This window comes from Callithrix jacchus, chromosome 20, assembly GCF_049354715.1.
Source record: "Callithrix jacchus isolate 240 chromosome 20, calJac240_pri, whole genome shotgun sequence".
Classification (NCBI taxonomy): Eukaryota; Metazoa; Chordata; class Mammalia; order Primates; family Cebidae; genus Callithrix; species Callithrix jacchus.
The window spans coordinates 11,227,266-11,248,557 of record NC_133521.1 but is presented as its reverse complement, the minus strand read 5'-3'; the positions used below and the strand labels follow the sequence as shown (position 1 = coordinate 11,248,557).

Below are 21,292 nucleotides of genomic sequence, written 5' to 3'. Positions count from 1 at the left end.
ATCAATTCAAAGTATTTTATTCTCTATCAATTTTCTAAAAATCAGATTAGAAGGGCTGGGCATGGTGGCTCATGCCTATAATCTAGCACTTTGGGAGGTCGAGATGGGTGAATCACGAGGTCAGGAGTTTGAGACCAGCCTGGTCAACAGGGTGAAACTCCCTCCCTACTAATAATACAAAAAAATAGCTAGGCATGGTGGCGAGTGCCTGTAATCCCAGCTACTTGGGAATCTGAGGCAGGAGAATCACTTGAACCTGGGAGGCGGAGGCTGCAGTGAGCCGAGATCGCACCACTGCACTCCAGCCTGGGAGATAGTGCAAGACTCTGTCTCAAAAAACAAAAACAAAAACAAAAACCCAGCTATAAACGTTTACGCTTCAGTGGCTGTAATCCCAGCACTTTGGGAGGCCAAACTGAGGTCACAAGCTTGAAACCAGCCTGACCAACAAGGAGAAACCCTGTTTCTACTAAAAATACAAAATTAGCTGGGCATGGTGGCGCTTGCCTGTGATCCCAGCTACTTGGGAGGCTGAGGCAGGAGAACAGCTTGAACCTGGGAGGTGGAGGTTGTGGTGAGCAGACATTGTGCCACTGCACTCCAGCCTGGGCAACAAGAGCGAAACTCAGTTTCAAAAAAAAAAAATCTCCCAAAACAATGTTTAAGGGATATCATCACTTGAAAATTAAGTTACCAATAATGAGTTCTATTTGATGAATATGTACTAAGTCTAGATATTCTCATAAGGACCCTGCTGCATATATGTAGCTCCTTATTAAATACTATTTGATAATGCAAAGAAACACAGAATGGAATTATTTTATTTCTCCAAATCACTGAAAATAGTTGAGCAGAGCTGAAGTCTTTGGATCCCAGGAAAAAGTGTAAAATACTACTAACTTTACACCATATCCCATTTTGTCAAATGTCCAGTATCTACTAGCATTCCCATACAACTATGGGAATGAACAAATTATTTGGGAAATAAACAAATTATAAAACAACTAGAGCAAACTCTCGATTTTCCTCAGCTGTTGTGGTACCTTGTCAGCTCTCTTTTCAAATGTGACATTTACTCCCTGGTGTGAGGAATTTAAAGTAGATATTTAAATACTTAAGCATATCTCAATTCTCAGAGCATTAAGAGTATAGTTGAGTTCTCTAAGTAAAATAATAGTTACATCGCACTGTATAGTAAAGTCGGAAAGGCCAAGTATGATTATTAAGATCTCCTCTTTAAAGCAAGACTCAAAGAGGTTAATGTTAAAGGTCACTCAGCTTATGAGTTAGAATTCAAACTCCTGTTTTTCTGACTTTCCATGATCATTATTATTAATATGTTAAATGAGGAAGCCAAGAATCACATGTGCTCATTAAATGCTTTGCATATGCCTACATTAATTAAAAACAAAACAAAACAATAAAAACTTTAAGGAGAGTATCTCTATGTTTGGCCTAATCAACAAGGACAATAGTCATGACCAATACTTTTTGATATTAATTAGATTTCAATATGAGGAAAAATATATCTGTACATAGAGTACAGAACCAAGGAAACAAAACTAAATAAGATTTCCCAGGAAAAAAACTAGAGCCAGCGTACATCTACTCAATCATGACTAGTTTTGGTTCTCAACCTCGTACTTTACTTTTGCGAAGTTTATTTTGGAAACAAAAGAAATGACTTTCTACTGATTTATTCTTTACTAATTTCCAAATGTGTATCTGTGTCCCAGACAACTCTCCTAGACATCTCCATTTGGATGCCCTGTAAACGTCATAAATACAATGGCTCCAATATTTTATTTTCCCCATATGAATATCCTTCTCTATCTTAAAGACAACCGTGACCCTCCTTGATACTTAAGCAAAAAATCCTCAAGTCATTTCTGATTCTTCCTTCTAAACATTTCTAACTGGTCATCAACTCCTATTGATTCAAGTAGGTCTCCAAAACCCTGGTTCACCCATCATTATTCCCTACATAAGCCCATTAAATAATCTCCTTTCCCCTTTCCAACTTGTTCCTCCATGCTGCTGATAGAGTTAAACTTCTAAGCCAGACTGCATTATGTCCAATTTCTGCTTGAAGGACTTTAAAAGCTTAACTGCCTTAGGATCAAGTTCAAATTCCTCAAAATGGCACACAAAGCCCTTCACAATTTGGGTTCAACTTCCCTAACTCCTTCACAATTTCATCTTCATGTAATTCATCTCCTGTATCCATACATGCCTGTTATAATCCTGAAATATTCCTTGTAGTTTAGCAACATATGACTCATTTAGCTGGCTTTCTCTTTTTCTTTGTAAAACAATGAAATCTGCAATTCCCTCAAGACTCAGCTTGAATGTTATTTTCTTTGCAAAGGCTTTCTTTATTCAGAACATACAGAATTAATCATTTGCTACTTTATTTTTTTCAGCAACTATAATCCTTTCATTTTAGTATTCCTGGCATTTATCAAAATACCTGACACAAGAATTTATTAGTCTGCTAACTGAATGCAAGCGAGTTTCCATTTGAAGGTTGATATCATTACTTTTGGTACAGCACCTGTACTTCTTGCTATACCACAATGTTCCCCATAAAGATAAAGAAAGATTTCTGGATTGAAAGCAGAGAGGGGAATTGGGAAGAAGGGAAATGTAGAAAGGAGGTTCAGTGGAAAAGAGAAAACTTGTGTGTGGTTTTCTGCAATTGGTGTAGATGAGACAGAATACTGCAAAAATAAACTATTCAGATGAATGGAAGAGGTAAGTTCAGCATTTACTGGTTGGGAAAAAAAAGGAGAGAGAGAAAGAAAAAAGAAATATGGTTGGGTGCAGTGGCTGACACTAATTTCTGTATTTTTAATACAGACCGAGTTTCACCATTTTGACCTCAAACTTCTGACCTCAGATGTCATCCACCTGCCTTGGCCTCCCAAAGTGCTGGGATTACAGATATGAGCTATCCCACCCAGCCAACTCTAAGTATTTAAAATGAAATTGGAAATTCTTTCTCTCCTTTAGGTTCTTTAAATTATGAAAGTTGATGTAACATGATTTAACCTCTTACATTACTTGCATTTTGTTTTGCCTTTGGCATATACAGATGTTTAGTTTCTAAATTTCTTTGATTTCATATGTTCTACACTAACATTTCGAACTATTTCTAGTTATTATATTTATTCTATTTCACAAGGATCAGAAGAGTGCATGTGAAATTAATACTGGAAATCAGAAAAAAATGAAGGAAAATACATTATTGCTTTTCAGCTAATTCAGTATGCTTAAACATTTACTGTAAGAGACAATTAAACTTTTTCAGTAGTTAGGATATGAACATCACTGCTATGTTAAAAATACTCCTCACTGTTACCTTGGCAAATGTTGACCCACGTCCTTCTGATTCAATTGTAATGGTTTTTGTACGACGTAGTAAAATCTGATCGATATCCTCTTCACAGAATTTAGAGCCTTCATCTTCTTCCTCCATAATGGCACCATAAGCACCTCTTCGAAGAAGGTCTTCTATTTCCTTTTTGGAAAGCTGTTGAATCTATAGATAAATTAACTTCCATAAAAATAGTTTTTTTTAAAAAGTTCGTAAAATAAGAAAGTATCCCTAAAGGATGTCAAAGAACAAAAGAGGCATGCTTAAACTGCATTTGGGTTTGGGATGCACATAAGAGGGAATTCATGGAAATAATATATTGAAGTTGTTGACTCTTCTTTGCTCTCTTTGAAATAAGAATTACCCATCTGCCTAGAATGGCTTTGGTTAAAATAAGGCCTAAGGGTCAGGTAACCTTTTTCAAAGTTCTTTTTAATACTGGGATTCTTTATTAATTTATTTTTTTGAAACAGGGTCTTGCTCTGTTATCCATGCTGGAGTGCAGTGGTACAAACATAGCTCACTGCAGCCTTGACCTCCTGGGCTCAAGTGATTCTCCCACCTCAGCCTCCCAAGTAGCTTGGAGTATAGGCATGCTCCATCATGCCCAGGTAATTTTTGTTTTTTAAAGAGACAGGGTCTTGCCATGCTGCCCAGGCTTGTCTCAAACTCCTGGGCTCAAGCAGGAGGTTGATTCTCCTACCTCAGCCTCTCAAAGTGCTGAGATTATAGGTATGAGCCATGTGCCCAGCCCAGAACTAGGATCCTATTATTGATAGATATTAGGCAAGAACCTTGAGGCGGGGAAAAGAAAGCTAAAATATCATCATTTATAACAAGACAAAGCCAATGCTAGTAGTTTGACACTGAAATAAAAAATTTCAAAACTGTTTATATAAACACAAATTCTATTTTGCTATGCCAATCATACAAATGTCCTAAAAAGAGAGCAAAGAATTTTTATCTTGAAAATACATTTATAATTCATAAGCTCTGGAGCTATACAGACAGAACAGGATTCAAAAGTATTAACTAAACAGCTCCGTCCTGAAAATCCCCCCTGCATAAAACAAATGTATTTAGTGTTCTGCATGGACCAAAACTAAATGATACACTATTGGAGGTAAAATTAAATACAAAAACACACAAAAATCTCAAGTGAAAAAGAAAATATACATACACCACCAACATTACTTTCTCTTCCACTCATGCTCTGTAATACAGCCTTATCTAGGCCCAGTTTCAAACTGGCTCGGTCAAACATCTCCCTCTCATATGAGTTACGAGTCACCAGTCTGTAGACTTTAACTGCTTTGTTCTGACCAATTCTGTGGCAACGAGCTTGGGCCTATAAAAATGAAAAGTTACATATTTAATTATTTTCTCAAGAGGCACGTAATAGCAAACTATATATATGGGATATAAACATGTAAGAATTCTTAGACCATTTTTATTGAATTCAATATAACATTTTTCTAGAAATTAAGGCAGAGCTTATCACAACAAGAAATAATCCCACAATCAGGAATAAGTTAAAATTTAGGTTTATAAGCTTAAATATCAAAGAATACAAATTCACAAAGGACTTTTTTTTGAGACGGAATCTTGCTCTGTCACCCTGGCTGGAGAACAGTGGCATCATCTTGGCTCACTGCAACCTCCACCTCCTGGATTCAAGTGATTTTCCTGCCTCAGTCTCTCAAGTAGCTGGGATTACAGGTGCCCGCCACCAAGCCCAGGTAATTTTTGTATTTTTAGTACTGACAGGGTTTCACCATATTGGCCAGGCTGGTCTTGAATTCCTGAACTCAAGTGATCCACCTATCTCAGCCTCCCTAAGTGTTGGAATATAGGCGTGAGCCAACATACCTGGCCTTATTATATTTTAATGGAAGTGTAGTCAATATACTTCTAGGCAGGGACACAAAACTTTTAAACAGATTTTATAGTTCATGGTAACTCAAATTTTTTGATTGTTTGTTTGTTTTAAACATGGGGACTTGCTATGTTGCCCAATCGAACTCCTGGGCTAAAGAGATCCTATCACTTTGGCCTCTCAAAGTACTGGGATTACAGGTGTGAGCTACCACATCAAGCTGGCAACTCAAGTTTTAAAGTTTAATCTAAATTTCTAAATTTTTTTCTATTACATTATCAACAATCTTTTCAATATATTTTATTTAAGCTGGGTAATTCTTTCCCACAAGTTATTGGGGTAAGGTGGTATTTGGTTACATGAGTAAGTTCTTTAGTAGTGATTTGTGAGATTTTGTACAACCATCACCTGAGCAGTATACACTGCACTATATTTGCAGTCTTTTATCCCTCACCATGCCCACTACTCTTCTCCCGACGTCCTCAAAGTCCATCGTATCAATCTTATGCCTTTGTGTCCTCATAGCTTAGCTCCACTTATCATGAGAACATATGATGTTTGGTTTTCCATTCCTGAGTTACTTCACTTAGAACAACAGTCTCTAAGATCATCCAGGTCACTGAAAATGCTGTTAATTCATTGGTTTTTTTATGGCTGCACAGTATTCCATCATATATATATATGTGTGTATATATGCATATATATACACACCACAGTTTCTGTATCCACTTGTTGACTGATGGGCATTTGGGTTGGTTCCATGATTTTGCTATTATAAACTGTGTTGCTATCAACATGTGTGTGCAAATATCTTTTTTGAATAATGACATCTTTTTCTCTGGGTAGATACTCAGTAGTGGGATTGCTGGATCAAATGGTAGTTCTACTTTTAGTTCTTTAAGGAATCTCCACAGTGTTTTCCATAGCAGCTGTACTAGTTTACGTTCCCACCAGCAGTGTAGAAGTGTTCCCTGTTCACCGAATCTATGCCAACATCTACTGTTTTTTGATTACGGCCATTCTTTCAGGAGTAAGGTGGTACTGCATTGTGGTTTTGATTTGCATTTCCCTGATCATTAGTGATGTTGAGCATCTTTTAATATGTTTGTTGGCCATTTGTATATCTTCTTTCGAGAATTATCTATTCATGTCCTTAGCTCACTTTTTGATGGGATGGTTTTTCATTTATCCGACTTGAATTTGTTATAGATTCTGGAAATTAGTCCTTTTTCAGATGTATAAGATTGTGAAGATTTTCTCCCACTCTGTGGGTTGTCTATTTACTCTACTGACTTCCTTTTGCCAGGCAAAAGCTCTTTAGTTTAATTAAGTCTCAGCTATTGTTGAATAGGGTGTCCTTTCCCCACTTTATATTTTTGTTTGCTTTGTCAAAGATAAACTAGCTCTAAGTATTCGAGTTTATTTCTGGGTTCTCTATGCTGTTCCACTGGTCTATGTGTCTATTTTTATACCAGTACCACACTGTTTTGGTGACTATGGCCTTGTAATATAGTTTGAAATCAGATAGTATGATGCCTTGAAATTATTTCTTTTTGCTTAGTCCTGCTTTGGCAATTCGGGCTCTTTTTTGATTCCATATGAATTTCAGAACTGTTTTTTCTAATTCTGTGAAGAAGGATGGTGGTATTTTGATGTGGATTGCATTGAATTTGTAGATTGCTTTTGGCGTATGGTCATTTTCACAATATTAATTCTTCCCATACATGAGCATGGGATGTGTTTCTATTTGTTTGTGTCATCTATGATTTCTTTCTAAGCTGGGTAATTTTTGGAGGGAAAAAAACCATGCAAGGTAAATTACTATAGAGATCTAAATTTTATTTAAATGAAGGACAAACTAATTATCTAATATGTATACATGTTAGAAGTGGAGACATCAGAAATCACATAAGGGCTGCATATTTTATCATGAGTTCCTACTAAATAAACTTTGTATGATAAATCTTGACTCCAAATATTCTATAAAACCCAGTTTTTCTCCCAAATTACTAATCACCTTCCTATTATCTTCAGACAAATTAAATCATAAAATGTGGCTTTAAAATGTCTAGGGGGCGCTGATGTTATGCCCTTCATTGACATTTTTATTCTATTCACATCCAATTTGTGCCATTTGGAACCCAGGACTGTAAATAGGCAACTTTGCTCTAGGTGTAGGGTAAGTACAGTAAGCCAAAATTATCTTAGTCTGCAAAGACTGGATCTACATTAGCAGTTAAATAGAAAACCAAGTGAGAGGGAGAAGTTGGGAGATTCAGGATAGTTTCTCCACTTTCTCTTCAGGTTCTACAAAGTGACTTTATTATTTTAAATTAACTTTTAGAACATCCACTATGGGCAGTTATATGTACAAACATGCATTTCAAAGGCAAACAATTATTATTTGGGTTAAATGTAGGAATTGGGAAACTACAGCCTGTGGATCAAATCTGGTTTGCCAACACAGGCTTTTTTACCTTTCAAAGGATTGTGACAATAAGAATGTGTGATAAAAATCTTACATTGCACACAAAGTTTGAAATATTTACTAACTGAGCCTTCTTCAGAAAGAGCTGGTCTCTGGCTTATTATATTAATTTTGGATTTTTGGATATTTTAAAGTGGATTAAATATAGTTACATAAATGAGCAATTTAAAATATGTTTTAGGCTAGGTATATTCCCAATAACCATTTATTATATTTGTTTTTATACTTATTTAAAAAAATAATATGGCTGGTCTGATTCACAGAGATTGAACTCTACTTTTCCCCTTCTCATGATTACACTTGACTAGTCTTATAAAGAAAAGTACCAATATTAATTGCAATGCAATTAAGACTGAAGAATAATAAAATAATTTCTCTTATGTTTTGTTCTCCTTTCATATCCTTCTGCAAATTTAGACCCTCTTCTATCACTGTAATTAATATTCCTATATTTCTATGTAGTCCGAGTATAGTCATTACTTATATGTGTACCTTCATGTTCTGAAGTATTTTATAAAAAGTCATAATATATTATGATTACAAGATAAAATCAGAATAAGCAAGTACTTATTTTTAAGGATTAAAATTCTGAAATTTAAATTTTATTACAAATAAATTATTCTTAGAGCTGTGGGTCTCTCTCAAATTTACATAATATTCTTTAAACTATAAAAATACTGGGCCAAGCATGATGATGAATGCCTATAAACCCAGTACTTTTGGAGGCTGAGATGGGAGGAACGCTTGAGTCCTGGGGTTCAAGACCAGCCTGGGCAACATAGTGAGACCTCATATCTAAACAAACAAACAAAATTACTGTACTCGAATAAGTATAACTTTTTATAAGCTAGTAAGACATATTTTATAACTGAGTAAGACATATAAAAAAGTAAAAAATTTTTGTCATTATAGTTTTTATCATAAAAATTAAAATAATTTCAGCTATTTTATTTGGCACAGATAGTTCACAGAAAGACACGTTAGTTTGTCTAGATAAAAATAAAAGATGTGGATTACCAAAAACAGTTACACAATTTTACTTTTTAAAAAAAATGCATTTCTTCTTAGCCAAGTAAATTACTTACCTGAAGATCATTTTGAGGATTCCAATCAGAATCAAAAATTATACATGTATCAGCTGCAGTTAAGTTGATGCCCAACCCACCAGCTCGGGTACACAGGAGAAAAACAAATCTATCTGAATCAGGTTTACTAAATCTATCTATAGCAGCTTGTCGAAGATTTCCTCTGACTCTGCCATCAATTCGCTCATACAAGTATCTATGGAATGAAATGGAATAAATTTACATAAATAAATATAATAAAATTGAAGACATATTCTATCAAATATAAAGTCAGTTTTCCTACAGCATTATGTTTTCTCTAAAATTAAGAAGCCGTATCATCTCAACTTGTTTCTGTGGCTTTATACTTTTTGATGTTGGTGCTAAGGAGAAAACAAAAACTAATACAGATACAATACCTCTGAATTCCCGTATGTATAAGTAAAAGAACACTACCACAACGAATTTTATTTCAGAAGTTAGAATAAAAAGAGACAGTTTATAAAACTACTTTGCTGATCTCATCATAATAATTTTTTTTTTCAAGAAGTAAAGACTTTCACAAAACTTTATACAAGAAGGCTATAAATGTTTCTTTTGTCCTTAATCCATGTTGCTCTCGACTGACATACTTGCTTCTACATTGCAATCTATTAAGAACACACTGGAATGCTGTTGAATTCTTTATAGTCATTACTGCAAAGTAATTATCTTATTTTATCCTTCCCCATTTAACATATACAAAACTAAAAAACTGCAAGACATCAAATAAAAATAAAATACATAAAAATGTAGGTGCTAGGACTCTAAGTGGTATATATATGACATCTGCCACACTTCTACATATGATTTACTGGAGTTGTAGCAGTTGCTCCATGGTTATCTCTTGTACCTGCAAATCGGAGGTAAGACTTCTAATAATGTTTCTTATGACAAAAAAAAAACAACTCTAAATTTTCCATGAAATTACAATAGAAATTTATAAGTACAGTTTTATCTGTAAAAAGTTCTTCACATAAGGAGATCCAAAAAATATAAGAATGGCTATTTTTGAGAACACTGCAATTTAATGTTTTTATCACTTACATGACATGAAATTGAGAATAATATACATCTTAAAATGAGGCAAAAGAGTAGGACACTGACAATAACAATGAAACTAGAAATAAAAATGAAAATAAACATAAACTACATAATTTCTAATAATATAAATCAGTACAGATCTTTACTTATCTATATGGGTTAAAACTATTGAATTAAAATCTGCAAGCCACGTATGGTGGCTCATGCCTATAATCCCAGCACTTTGGGAGGCTGAGGTAGAACTGCTTTAATCCAGGAGTTTGAGACCAGCTTGGGCAACACAGTGAGACTTTCCCTCTACCAAAATCAAACAAATTAGCTGGGTGTGGTAGTGTTTGCCTGTAGTCCCAGCTTCCTGGGAGGCTGAGGTGGGAGGATTGCTTGAGCTTGGGAGTTTGAGCTGCAATGAGCTATGATCACACCACTGCACACTACTCTGGGCAATAGAGTGAGACACTGTCTCAAAAAAAAAAAATCTACAGCTGAAATAGCCTAAATACTGATTAGACAATATTTAACACTATCTCATCATTATTTACCAATAAACAAAACAAAACAAAAAACTCACACTGAAACAAATAGGAAAATATTAAAGCATGAACAAATTTTATATAGTAAATAAGAATAAAAGTACCACAACTTAAGGTTCTAATTATAACAATGAAATAGATCCAAAGGTTCTGCAATCACTTTTTTCAATTTTGAAGATGACTATTGTAAATATAAGTCTATTTAAAGTTTCATTACTACAAGGTTTATAAATCAAGTAAAATGTACATTATTAAACCCATTCCTGTCACATAGTATTATTTGCAAACTTTTCTAAATTGGACTTCTCAGGTGCATCTAATATTCCAACATTTGCAGGTTGGGAAAATATAACGCATAATCAATCCTAAACAATCTTTACTTATAAATTTGAAAGCTTTATTCTAATGTAGGTAAAGAGAAAGATATGAGTAAAGTTCATTTAGAGTACAGTGCTGCACAAATCTTAAGCATATACTTAGCATAATTCATAGTATAATTCAGTGGATTACAGTATGCTTTACCTTTTATGTATGAGATAATCCTCCAGAATGTCAAGGCAGCGAACCATCTGAGAGAAGATGAGCACTTTATGACCTCCAGCTTTCATTTTGGGAAGTAACTTATCAATAAGGACCAATTTACCAGCAGACTGGATCATTGCTTGAAGATGAAAATCAGAAGCAGCAGGATTATATGTATCTCTAAATTCTCCAAGTATTTTTTCCTCAGCACCTGTCAAAGAAATAGGAGATGATAGAAGCCATGCGATAACGCAGGAAATTCCCAACTGCTTTCTTTTTAATCAAAATTAGTGCTCCTGTGTGCTTCTGTAACAATTTTCTAATGGCATGTACACTGCTTTTATTAGAATTATTCATGCTTGTTGCTGAACCTCCACCAATACCAGACTAATTTCATTGAGGACATGGACAATGTCTTAAACATCTTTTTATCTCCTCAGATACCTGGAATAATGCCTTGTATAAATTTATGTTTGCTAAACATTTGATGAATGCTATTAGGGAAAAAATAAAACTGTTGAGTAAACACATGTATTTTAAAAACAAATCTAATATTTAAGCACCAATCATATATTTGGTGTTTAAATATTAGATGTTTAAAGCTAACTCAGTTGAGTAAACACATATATTTTTAAACAAACATCTAATATTTAAACACCAATCATAACAGTTGCCATCACTGATGGCTGATCATAATTGATTTGGATGTGTCTATGGGGATCTTTTTAGTCACCAAAACAAGGAAACAAGAAAAAATTAAGGCTAGGTACAGTGGCTCACACCTGTAATTTCAACACTCTTGGAGGCTAAGGCAGAAGGATTTACTGAGGCCAGGAGTTTGAGACCAGCCTGCGCAATATAGCAAGACCCCATCTCTACCAAAAAACAAACAAACAAAAAAAAAAAAAACAAAGAAAGAAAGAAATTAGGTGGGTATGGTGGTGCATATGTCTACTTCTAGTTACTAAGGAGGATGAGGTGGAAGGATCAGTTTCCAGCTTGAGGCTACTGTGAGCTATGAACACACTACCGAACTCCAGGCTGGATGACACAGCGACACTGTCTCAAAAAAAAAAAAAAAAAAACAAAGAAAAAAAAAGAAAGAAGAGAATAAACTAAAATGAAAGTCATGTTATAGGTCCTTGATGCATACTTCCTTTAGATAATCCATATCAGAAGTAAAGAGGCTCTCTGTATTCCTTTCCTCAACCTGTCTAGCCATAAGAGACTACTATAAAACAGCAAGAGAGACTTCAGTTGTCTTGAATAAAGTAAGTAGAGAGGTACATATTCCCAAGGCATAAGTGAAAAACCCAAACATACACTAGGAGAGAGCCTGATAAGATCTTAAAAAGTAACATTATTACAACATAAAATTCAAACACTAACTGATGTATCTAGACTGGAAGGAAGCCAGAAAAAAATTGTAAATGCAGAAGCCCCAAAAATCCGCTTTGCTGTCTTTGTCCATGATTAGGATTAAACAAGAGGAAAAATTCTAGTCCAAATTATACTTAAAAAACTCCTGCTGTTGTAACCTCCTGTGCGAACATCAGTCACTGTAACAAAGTAGTTCACATCGCCTCTGATTCTGTAACACTTGTAATTCCTCAGAATATCACCATAGAGAGTCATAACAACTACTACAGCTGTAATGTTTTCTGTTTATTAATATTTACTGTAAGAAAAAACTATTTGTTATAATCTTTTTTAGCTACCTTTGATAAGATATGGATGATTGCAGCATTTCCTGAGCTCCATCATGGTATTGACCAAGTTAGGTACATTAGTTTGTCCTGCTCCTTTGGATAAAAAAGAAAAGTTCTTTTCCAAGATAGCCCGGTAATATTTCTTTTGAATGTTAGTAAGTTCTACTTCAATAATGGTTTCTTCTTTAGGTGCCAACTTCTTTTCCACATCTTCTTTTAATCGTCTCAACATCATTGGTTTCAGGATAGCCTGAAGTTTCTGTACCTGAATTAAAAATGATAAAAAGATATATAACATAAGTGGGCATTTAATTACACATATAAAATAATTACAGTAATTAGAAATGTGATGAATATATTTACAAAGAGCAATAGGATACCTGTTCCTCTGTTTTCAGATCCCCAAATTCTTGCATAAATGTTGACTCAGAAGGAAACCTTAAAGGTTCAAGAAAGTGAAGAAGACTAAACAGTTCTTCAACTGTATTTTGGAGAGGCGTGCCAGTCAAAAGCACCTTGTGTTCCTACATAAAGTGAGAACAATTCACATCAAACATCATAGTGCTAAAATTATACGAAAGCTGACTTAGGTTATCAAATGTTCAATATGCAAATATTTTTACAACCATATATATAAATATACATAGATATATATCTATATCTCTATGTATATATAGATATATCTATATATAGAGATATATATATATGTATATTTATATATCTCTATCTATATATAAATACATGGCTATATATATATATATATATATATATATATATATATATTTAGAGACAAGGTCTCGCTGTAACACCCAGGCTGGAGTGTAATGGTGCCATCAGAGTTCAGCATTACACATACAACATAATTACAATGATTAGAATAAATGCCAGAAGTGCCACTGTAACCTCGAACTCCTGGGCCTAAGAAATCCTCCTTCCTTAGGCTCCCAAGTAGCTAGCATTGCAGGTACGCACAACACCTGGCTAATTAAAAAAATTTTTTTTGTAGAGATGAAGTCTTACTATATTACCCAGCTGGTCTTGAGCTCCAGGCCTCAAGCAATCCCAAAGTGCTGGGATTAAAGGTGTGAGCCACCATACCCAAACTCGTAATTTTCAAGAGTTAAAATACATCTCTACCCACAAATCTTCAGGAGTATACTTTCCCAATCACTTTTTTAAAACTCTGTATCATTCCTGAAATACCTCACTTTGTATGCGATTTATGCCTTTAAAAATTCTAAATAATTTTAGAAGCAAAGAAATAAACATTCTAAAAAAAAAAAGAGGGCATTTTTTTCTTTGGTACTCAACCATTCTCAGTTTGGTAATTTGTATACCAAAGAATACTTATTATTTATAATTTGGATGATCATCATTTAAATCTTCAAACATGAACAAATTATCAAATCACTGTTACAATACAAGAATGTAAAGGACTAATATGCTTTGAAACTAGAATTGCTTAAAAATTAAACATAATAGTAAAAGAAGAAAATAAACATAGAATATTTTTAATGGTAGTACAAATTATTTAAAAATTTATTTGACAAAACCTCTAAATTCCCAAATTAAATATTTGTATATGCATCTGTGAATCTGTATATTATGTATATGGTAGCAAATGGCCTGGAAAGATAAACAGAAAATCATACTGGAATAAGGTATTGAACTGGGTGTGGCATAGATGGAGAAGGAGTAAAAAGGAACACTTTAAATTTTTACAGAATGTGGTTCTTTATATTTGAACTGTTTGTTCAAGTGCTCATGTAGTAATTATGTGATCTTAATTAAAAATCAAAATGTTTAAAAAACACTTTCATTTGTAAGAAGCAAATACAATAACAAAAAGATGACTATAAGAAATCCCATTATTAATTATGACCAATATGTTAAACATGTAGAATTGTGTAGGACTTTTTATCATAAATAATCTGAATAATATAACTTTGGTAAAGGAGCTTTTTATTAAGGAATTCATGGCTGAAAATGTATGGTCTTATTTTCTTTTAAATAGTACATACTCTGTTGACGTTTCTTATTTTAAAAATTAATTACTAACACTTTTTGGAGGAAAGAGCTAAAAAATTTGAAACTGTACAATGTAGATTTTTTTTTCTTATGAATTAAAGCAAAAAAAAATCTCAATTATTCAGACGTACCGATACTCCAAAATTAAAAAACAAAATTTTTAGCATTAACTCTAAGACCTTTTACTAGACAGCTAATAAACTGAATTGTCATAATGATGATATTAAGTTACTTACCAGATTCATGAGTTTGAGGCCTTCTAAGAGTTTACAATTTTTATTTTTTAACCTATGTGCTTCATCAATAATTACACATCTCCATTCAATTGCATTAAGCTCTCCACAGCCTCCAAGAATCATTTCAAAAGTGGTGATGATGGCTTGGAATCTATAAGCTCCTCGGATGATACGCCCCTAGAAATGAGCAAATGTAATTTGCTCATTATTTTAATTGCTATTTTTTATTCCTGTCAAATGGCATCTGATAACATCTGTTATAAAACATTTCCAATGAAATTTTTACATAAGCAGACACTCCCTTACAATAAAATGTTTTAACATTAAAACTGTATTATATGTGTTCAATAATGTTAAAAATTATGCCAACATTATATTATTTATAATTGTATCCGAATAAACATTTCTTGGTAAAATGTTTTATAATAATTTTTAATAATTATAATAGTTTTGGGCAAGAAATAATCATTATAAAATCAGGCCAATGAGATTTCAGTATTAGTTCTTATTACTTACAGCACTGAGTTCACAAATGTAATAGCAAATAAATAGTGAATAATAAGCCATCCAAATAATTTATTCAGAAGATACTGAGCACTAATGTGCCAGAACCTGTTCTAGTTGCTGGAAACAAAACAGTAACAAAACAGTTTTATATATATAGCAGTAAACAAAACAGATAAAAATAATTATCCAATTGAAACTTTTAATGAATCTAATGCAGGACATAGTTATTAAGAAAATAATTTTTACAAAAGTAAATTAAAAAGAGACAAGGGTTGTGGAATAAAATAAAACAAGAATGTGGGATGATAAGTTTAAGGTTGAAGGTGAGTTGGGGAGTGATAACATGGGGAGAAATGCCAGATATAGGTGATGGGGAAGAAGGCAGCAAACCACACTGCCATGTATGCACCTATGCAACAATCTTGCATGTTCTTCACATGTACCCCAAAACATAAAATACAATAAAATAGATGTTAAAAAAAAAAAGGTTGAAGGTGAACACTGCAGGTTTATATAGAGTGGTTGGGAGACCATTAGTGTGATGTGACATTTGAAAAAAAATGTAAAGATGAGGGAGGAAGTCATGTTGATATCTACAGATCTGCAAAAGAAAGCATTCTTGGTAAAAGAAGGAGCAAGTAGGAAGGCCCTAAGGTAGAAGTGTCTTTGGCAGCATTCAGATAATAGCAAGCAAGCCAAAGTGTTTGAAACCCAGTGAGTTGTGGAGGGGATGAGGCAGACTGCAGGACAAACTGTGATACAAGCTTTGACTCTCACTAAGACACTATTGAAGGGGTTTGTAAGAAGTGTCCTGATTTGACATATATATTTTTAAAAGTCCTTTTGGCAGTTGTGGTGAAACCTGTCTGAAGAGGCCAAAGACAGGATCATGGAGACTAGTTTAAAAGCTGCCATCCAGGAGAATTGCCTAAACCCGTGAGGTGGAGGTTGCAATGAGCTGAGATTGTGCCACTGCACTCCAGCCTGGGCAATGGAGTGAGACTTCTCTAAATACATACATATACAAAAAGCTGCCATACTAATGCAAGCAAGAAATCTTCATTGGAGGTCATGAGAAGTGTGCTCAGCTCTAGATACATTTTGAAAGTAGTCAGCCAGGCGTGGTGGCTCATGCCTATAATACCACCACTTTGGGAGGCTGAGGCGAGCGGATCATGAGGTCAGGAGTTTGAGATCAGCAGGGTGAAACCCCATCTAACAAGGTCAAGAGTTCAAGACCAACATGGTGAAACCCTATTTCTACTAAAAATATAAAAATTAGCTGGGTGTGGTGGCGGGAACCTGCAATCCCAGCTACTTGGGAAGCTAAGACAGGAGAATTGCCTGAACCTGGGAGGCAGAGGTTGCAGTGAGCTGAGATCGCACCACTGCACTCCAGCCTGGGCAACAGAGCAAGACTCTATCTCAAAAAAAAAAAAAAACGAAAACAGAGCCAATAAGATTTCCCAATGGATAGCATGGAGTAAGACAGGGCAGGGCCTCAAATTTACCTTTAAAAATTTTAGCTGAAACAACTGGAAGTTCATGTTGTTATTTACTAAAAAGAAATAGTTTCGAATTTTGATTTTGTATGTTAAGTTTGAGACATCTACTAGACATAGCCACGTGGAGTTATGTAGGCATTTGGATATGACTCTGGAATTTACGGAAGAGTTTAGAGTTGGTAATACAGTTAGGAATTTCAGCAGTACAGATGGTATTGAAAGTTACGTGTATGTATAAAATCTGTGAGATAATGAGTATATTTGCAGACTAAGTCTTGAGTTATCCCAAAGTTTAGATATAGGGAAGATAAGAAGGAATCAATAAAGGGTGCTTGAGAAAGAATAAGTGGTGATGTAGGACAGGATGATGTCCTGGAATCTAAGTGAAGAGAGCGTTTAAACAGGGTTCAAAACATAAACTGTTGGGTATTAAGTGAAAAGAAGGGATAAAAACAGTTGGGTATTCTGACTTAGATTTTAATTCATTTTAACCTAATTAATTTTAGATTAGTTAATATTAATGATTAAGTTGAATAACAGCTCAAGTAGAATATTATTAAAATAGGTATAAATTATAAATCTATGGCATTTATACAGCTCTACAAACCTGGGATATAATATATTCAGTTAAACTGATATCACAGTGTTTAATAACAGGGGCTCTTGAATCTGACTGACTTGAGTTTATTAATCCTGGTTTTGCACTGTGATTTTGGGCAATTCATGCAACTTCTTTAGCCTCAGTTTTCTCATGTGTAATATGGAGACAATACTATTTTACAACGTTGATATTACAAAGATTAAGTGAAATAATACATGTAAACTGGTTAGCGTAATGCCTGGTACATGGTAAATAATAGACGTTTGTGGTTATTAGTTTATCATTTCTGTTACTTTTCCAAGGGCAATTTGGAAAAATTTTAGCATAATTTTAATAATACTGTTATTTCAAGCTATTTGATAACATTAAAAAACAGAAGTTAAATATTCACTTAATTTATAAAAAATGTATTTGAAAGAGTTAACTCTAAAAGTTATTCCTATATTTGAAGCACAGATCAATTTATCCCATTACAGGAGACATCTTTATCTTTTGAAATGTAAAACCTCTTTAGATAATGTATATCTAGAATTTGCAACATTTATCATAAAAATACAATATTTAATATATACAATTTAGTTTATCACACATCAACAATCTTCCAGGTTTTTGGTTATCACATTTATGCCAAACTCATGTGACACAAATATTAAAACTGTAACTTTGTTAAGTCTTTTTAAGTCTCAAGATACTAGTTGTGCTTTCTGTACAAAACGAGAATCTCAAATAATTTTTATGATAACATACAGTTCTAAAATTCTACAAATTATGATTAAGAATAATGAAACACTAGGTCAGGTATGGTAGCTCCTGCCTGTAAACCCGGCACTTTGGGAGGCTGAGGGGGGGATGATTACTTGAGTTCGAGACCAGCCTGGGCAACAAAGTAAGACCCCATTTTATAAAAAATAAAATAATTAGCCAGGTGTGGAGATGCACTCCTGTTTTCTCAGGTACTTGGGAGGATCACTTAAGCCCAAGAATTTGAAAATGGATAAATTAACTGATTATGTTCCTGTAACCTCATTTTACTTCCTACTTCCAATGTTGAAACAATTACATTTATATGAAATTAAGCATCTATATAATTCTTAAATTATTCTTCAGCAATTGAAAATGATCACCTTTGCACCTTTGAAACCCATGATATCTTAATTAGATAATAGTTTGATTCTTTTCTGCTGTTTTTACTATTATTATTTTTTAGGGACAGGGTCTTGCTGTCACCCAGACTTCAGTGCAGTGATGTGATTACAGCTAACTGCAGCCTCAAACTCTTGGGCTCAAACAGGTAGATAATCAGTTATCATCGGGAGGCAAAAGTAGAAGGCTATGCACATTACCTTACTTGAACCTCTATCATACCACATAACCTGGCCTTCTGTTATAATGATCCTTTTAGAACAATAGAACGAGTGAAAGAAAAACAAAATACTAAGGTGCTTTTAAGGTAGAGTGCCAGGCAATAAACCTTTTCTATCTAAAAAGCACACTTTTTTGTGAATTGTGCTTATTGATTTTATTATTTCTTAATAAAGATTTTAATGAAATAATTCATATGAACATACAAGACCATGACCTGGAATTTCATGTTTTCTTTTTTAAAAAATATTTTAATTTTTTTTTTTTGAGATGGAGTCTTGCTCTGTCACCAGGCTGGAGTGCAGTGGCATGATCTTGACTCACTGCACCCTCTGCCCTCCAGGTTCAAGCGATTCTCCTGCCTCAGCCTCCCAAGTAGCTGGAATTACAAGTGCGTGCCACCATGCTAGCTAATTTTTTTGTGTATTTTTAGTAGAGATGGGGTTTCACCATGTTGGCCAGGCTGGTCTCAAACTCCTGACCTAGTGATCCGCCCACCTCGGTCTCCCAAAGTGCTGGGATTATAGGCATGAGCCACCGCGCCCAGCCAAGAAATATTTTAATTTTTTGGTAGAGACTGGGTCTTGCTATGTTACCCAGGCTGGTCTGGAACTCCTAGCCTTAAGCAATCCTCCCATCTCGGCCTCCCAAAGTGTAAGATTACAAGTGTGAGCCACCATGCCTGGCCTGTTTCTAGTCTTAACGTTCTGCTAGAATATCCTTAAGTTGTCATCTCTTTATTTTATGATGTGTATTTATTTTTTATGATCTGTGCATTTAGGAGGGATAGGAAATCCCTTCTTAAAGAGTAAGTGGCCAAAGGAAGATAGAAAATACTCCTCTTATAAATACAGGGAGAGAAGAACATCATCAAACCACTAGAGTACTGACATAACCAATCCAAAGGAGAAAAAGATGGAGGTATAACTGTTTTAGTAAGCAAAACAAACCACATTAAAAAAATGTCTAAAATAAAGATCCACTGAACATGAAAGAGAACCTACGGTCTCACCAACAGGCATCTAAGCCTGTGGTGTTAGTGAAGATTTAAATTTTTTAAATGTTGGGAAAAAAGCTGGACAATGATCAGAGACAGTTATTACTCTAAAAAGAAATCTAATATGTATTTAAAAACAATTAGCAAAATTATTATTCTAGTTGAAAAATTAAGGATTACAATGAGACTTGTATATTGTTTAAATCTGCATATTTCATTATAGTGAACTATAGCATTAAACTGACTTTTTTCATTCTTCTCTTCAGCTACTCAAATTTATTGTAAAATAAAAATGATGAATAAGAGCTTAAACTAAGATCTAGGTAGGCAATTAAAATGTATCCTAAATTCAAACATAATTGGTATATAAGGATTATCTTGTTTAGCCCTGACCTTTCAAACAACAAACAAAATCAATAACACACCTGTGAATCCCTGAAGTACATCTCGTATTGCTGTATCATCTGTCTGCTAATCAGGCTCCCATGATAAACCACAACATTAATATCAGTCCATGTACGAAATTCTCTCTCCCAGTTTGCAATAGTAGAAAGTGGAGCAATAATCAGGAAAGGTCCTCTTATACCAGTCAGAAGGATTTCGTAGAGGAATGTAATTGACTGAATAGTTTTGCCAAGACCCATTTCATCTGCTAAAATGCAGTTTCGTCTGAAATAAACAAATATATTATCCATGCATGCATTGGATTTTTTTTCCCCTATACCACAATGTTTTTAAAGGTAAATATACAAAAATAATCAAAGACAAAATAAAATAGTTGCATTTATAAAAATGTAAAAGTTGTTGAAGTACAGAGTAGGTTTAAGATTACAATGTTATAAACCTGTAAAGGAACAACTAAAGATTTCTGTAGCTCCAAAATAAGGATACTGCCCATTAGATGTTTAATTTTTTTGAAGAGTGGAAAGGGAAGAGCAAGGCCAACTAAATACTTATTTGTTTAGGAATCACTTATTAAACACATTCTATATTTTAGGACAGTATGAGAAGATGGGATACAAAAGAAATAGAACATGTTCTCTGCCTTCCAGGGGTGTGTATCTATTACAGAAGTTGACATGCAAATAAATAAGTAAATAGTAATGCAATGTACTATCACAGAAGCACAGATAAAGCACCTTCAACTGTGGCTGTGCATCAGAAAAGCTTACAAAGCTTGAAAAAAAAAAAAAGATACTCAGGCCCCTCCCCTATACATTCTGATTCACTGTGAACGGAATAGGATAAAATCAGGTATAATTTCAAAAATAAGCCCCAGAGATGATTATATGTGGCCAGTTAAGAATCATCAGTATGGTTTATTATGGAGGCTCAAAAGAGTAAGCCTCAACTCAGAAAAGATGTGAGAAGACCTCCTTCAGATGGAGGTCAGTAATGAGTAGAATTT

The 21,292-nt window shown here is 34.1% G+C and overlaps 1 protein-coding gene across 25 annotated transcripts in view; it reads right to left on the bottom strand.

Moving 5' to 3' along the window:
• The window catches only part of CHD9 (chromodomain helicase DNA binding protein 9), a 286,203-nt gene that overhangs the window by 76,510 nt on the left and 188,401 nt on the right, over positions 1–21,292 (bottom strand). For all 25 annotated transcript variants that reach the window (XR_013530432.1, XR_013530433.1, XR_013530430.1 and 22 more), the window contains 8 exons: positions 20,310–20,553; positions 14,913–15,089; positions 13,029–13,172; positions 12,658–12,913; positions 10,940–11,150; positions 8,826–9,021; positions 4,557–4,724; positions 3,362–3,541 (listed from right to left, as the gene is read on the bottom strand). Coding sequence is in view for 21 of the 25 variants with exons in the window: in XM_078358110.1 (XP_078214236.1) it covers positions 3,362–3,541; positions 4,557–4,724; positions 8,826–9,021; positions 10,940–11,150; positions 12,658–12,913; positions 13,029–13,172; positions 14,913–15,089; positions 20,310–20,553 (1,576 nt within the window). In the remaining 4 variants the exon portion in view is untranslated. The remainder of the gene's footprint in view (positions 1–3,361; positions 3,542–4,556; positions 4,725–8,825; positions 9,022–10,939; positions 11,151–12,657; positions 12,914–13,028; positions 13,173–14,912; positions 15,090–20,309; positions 20,554–21,292) is intronic.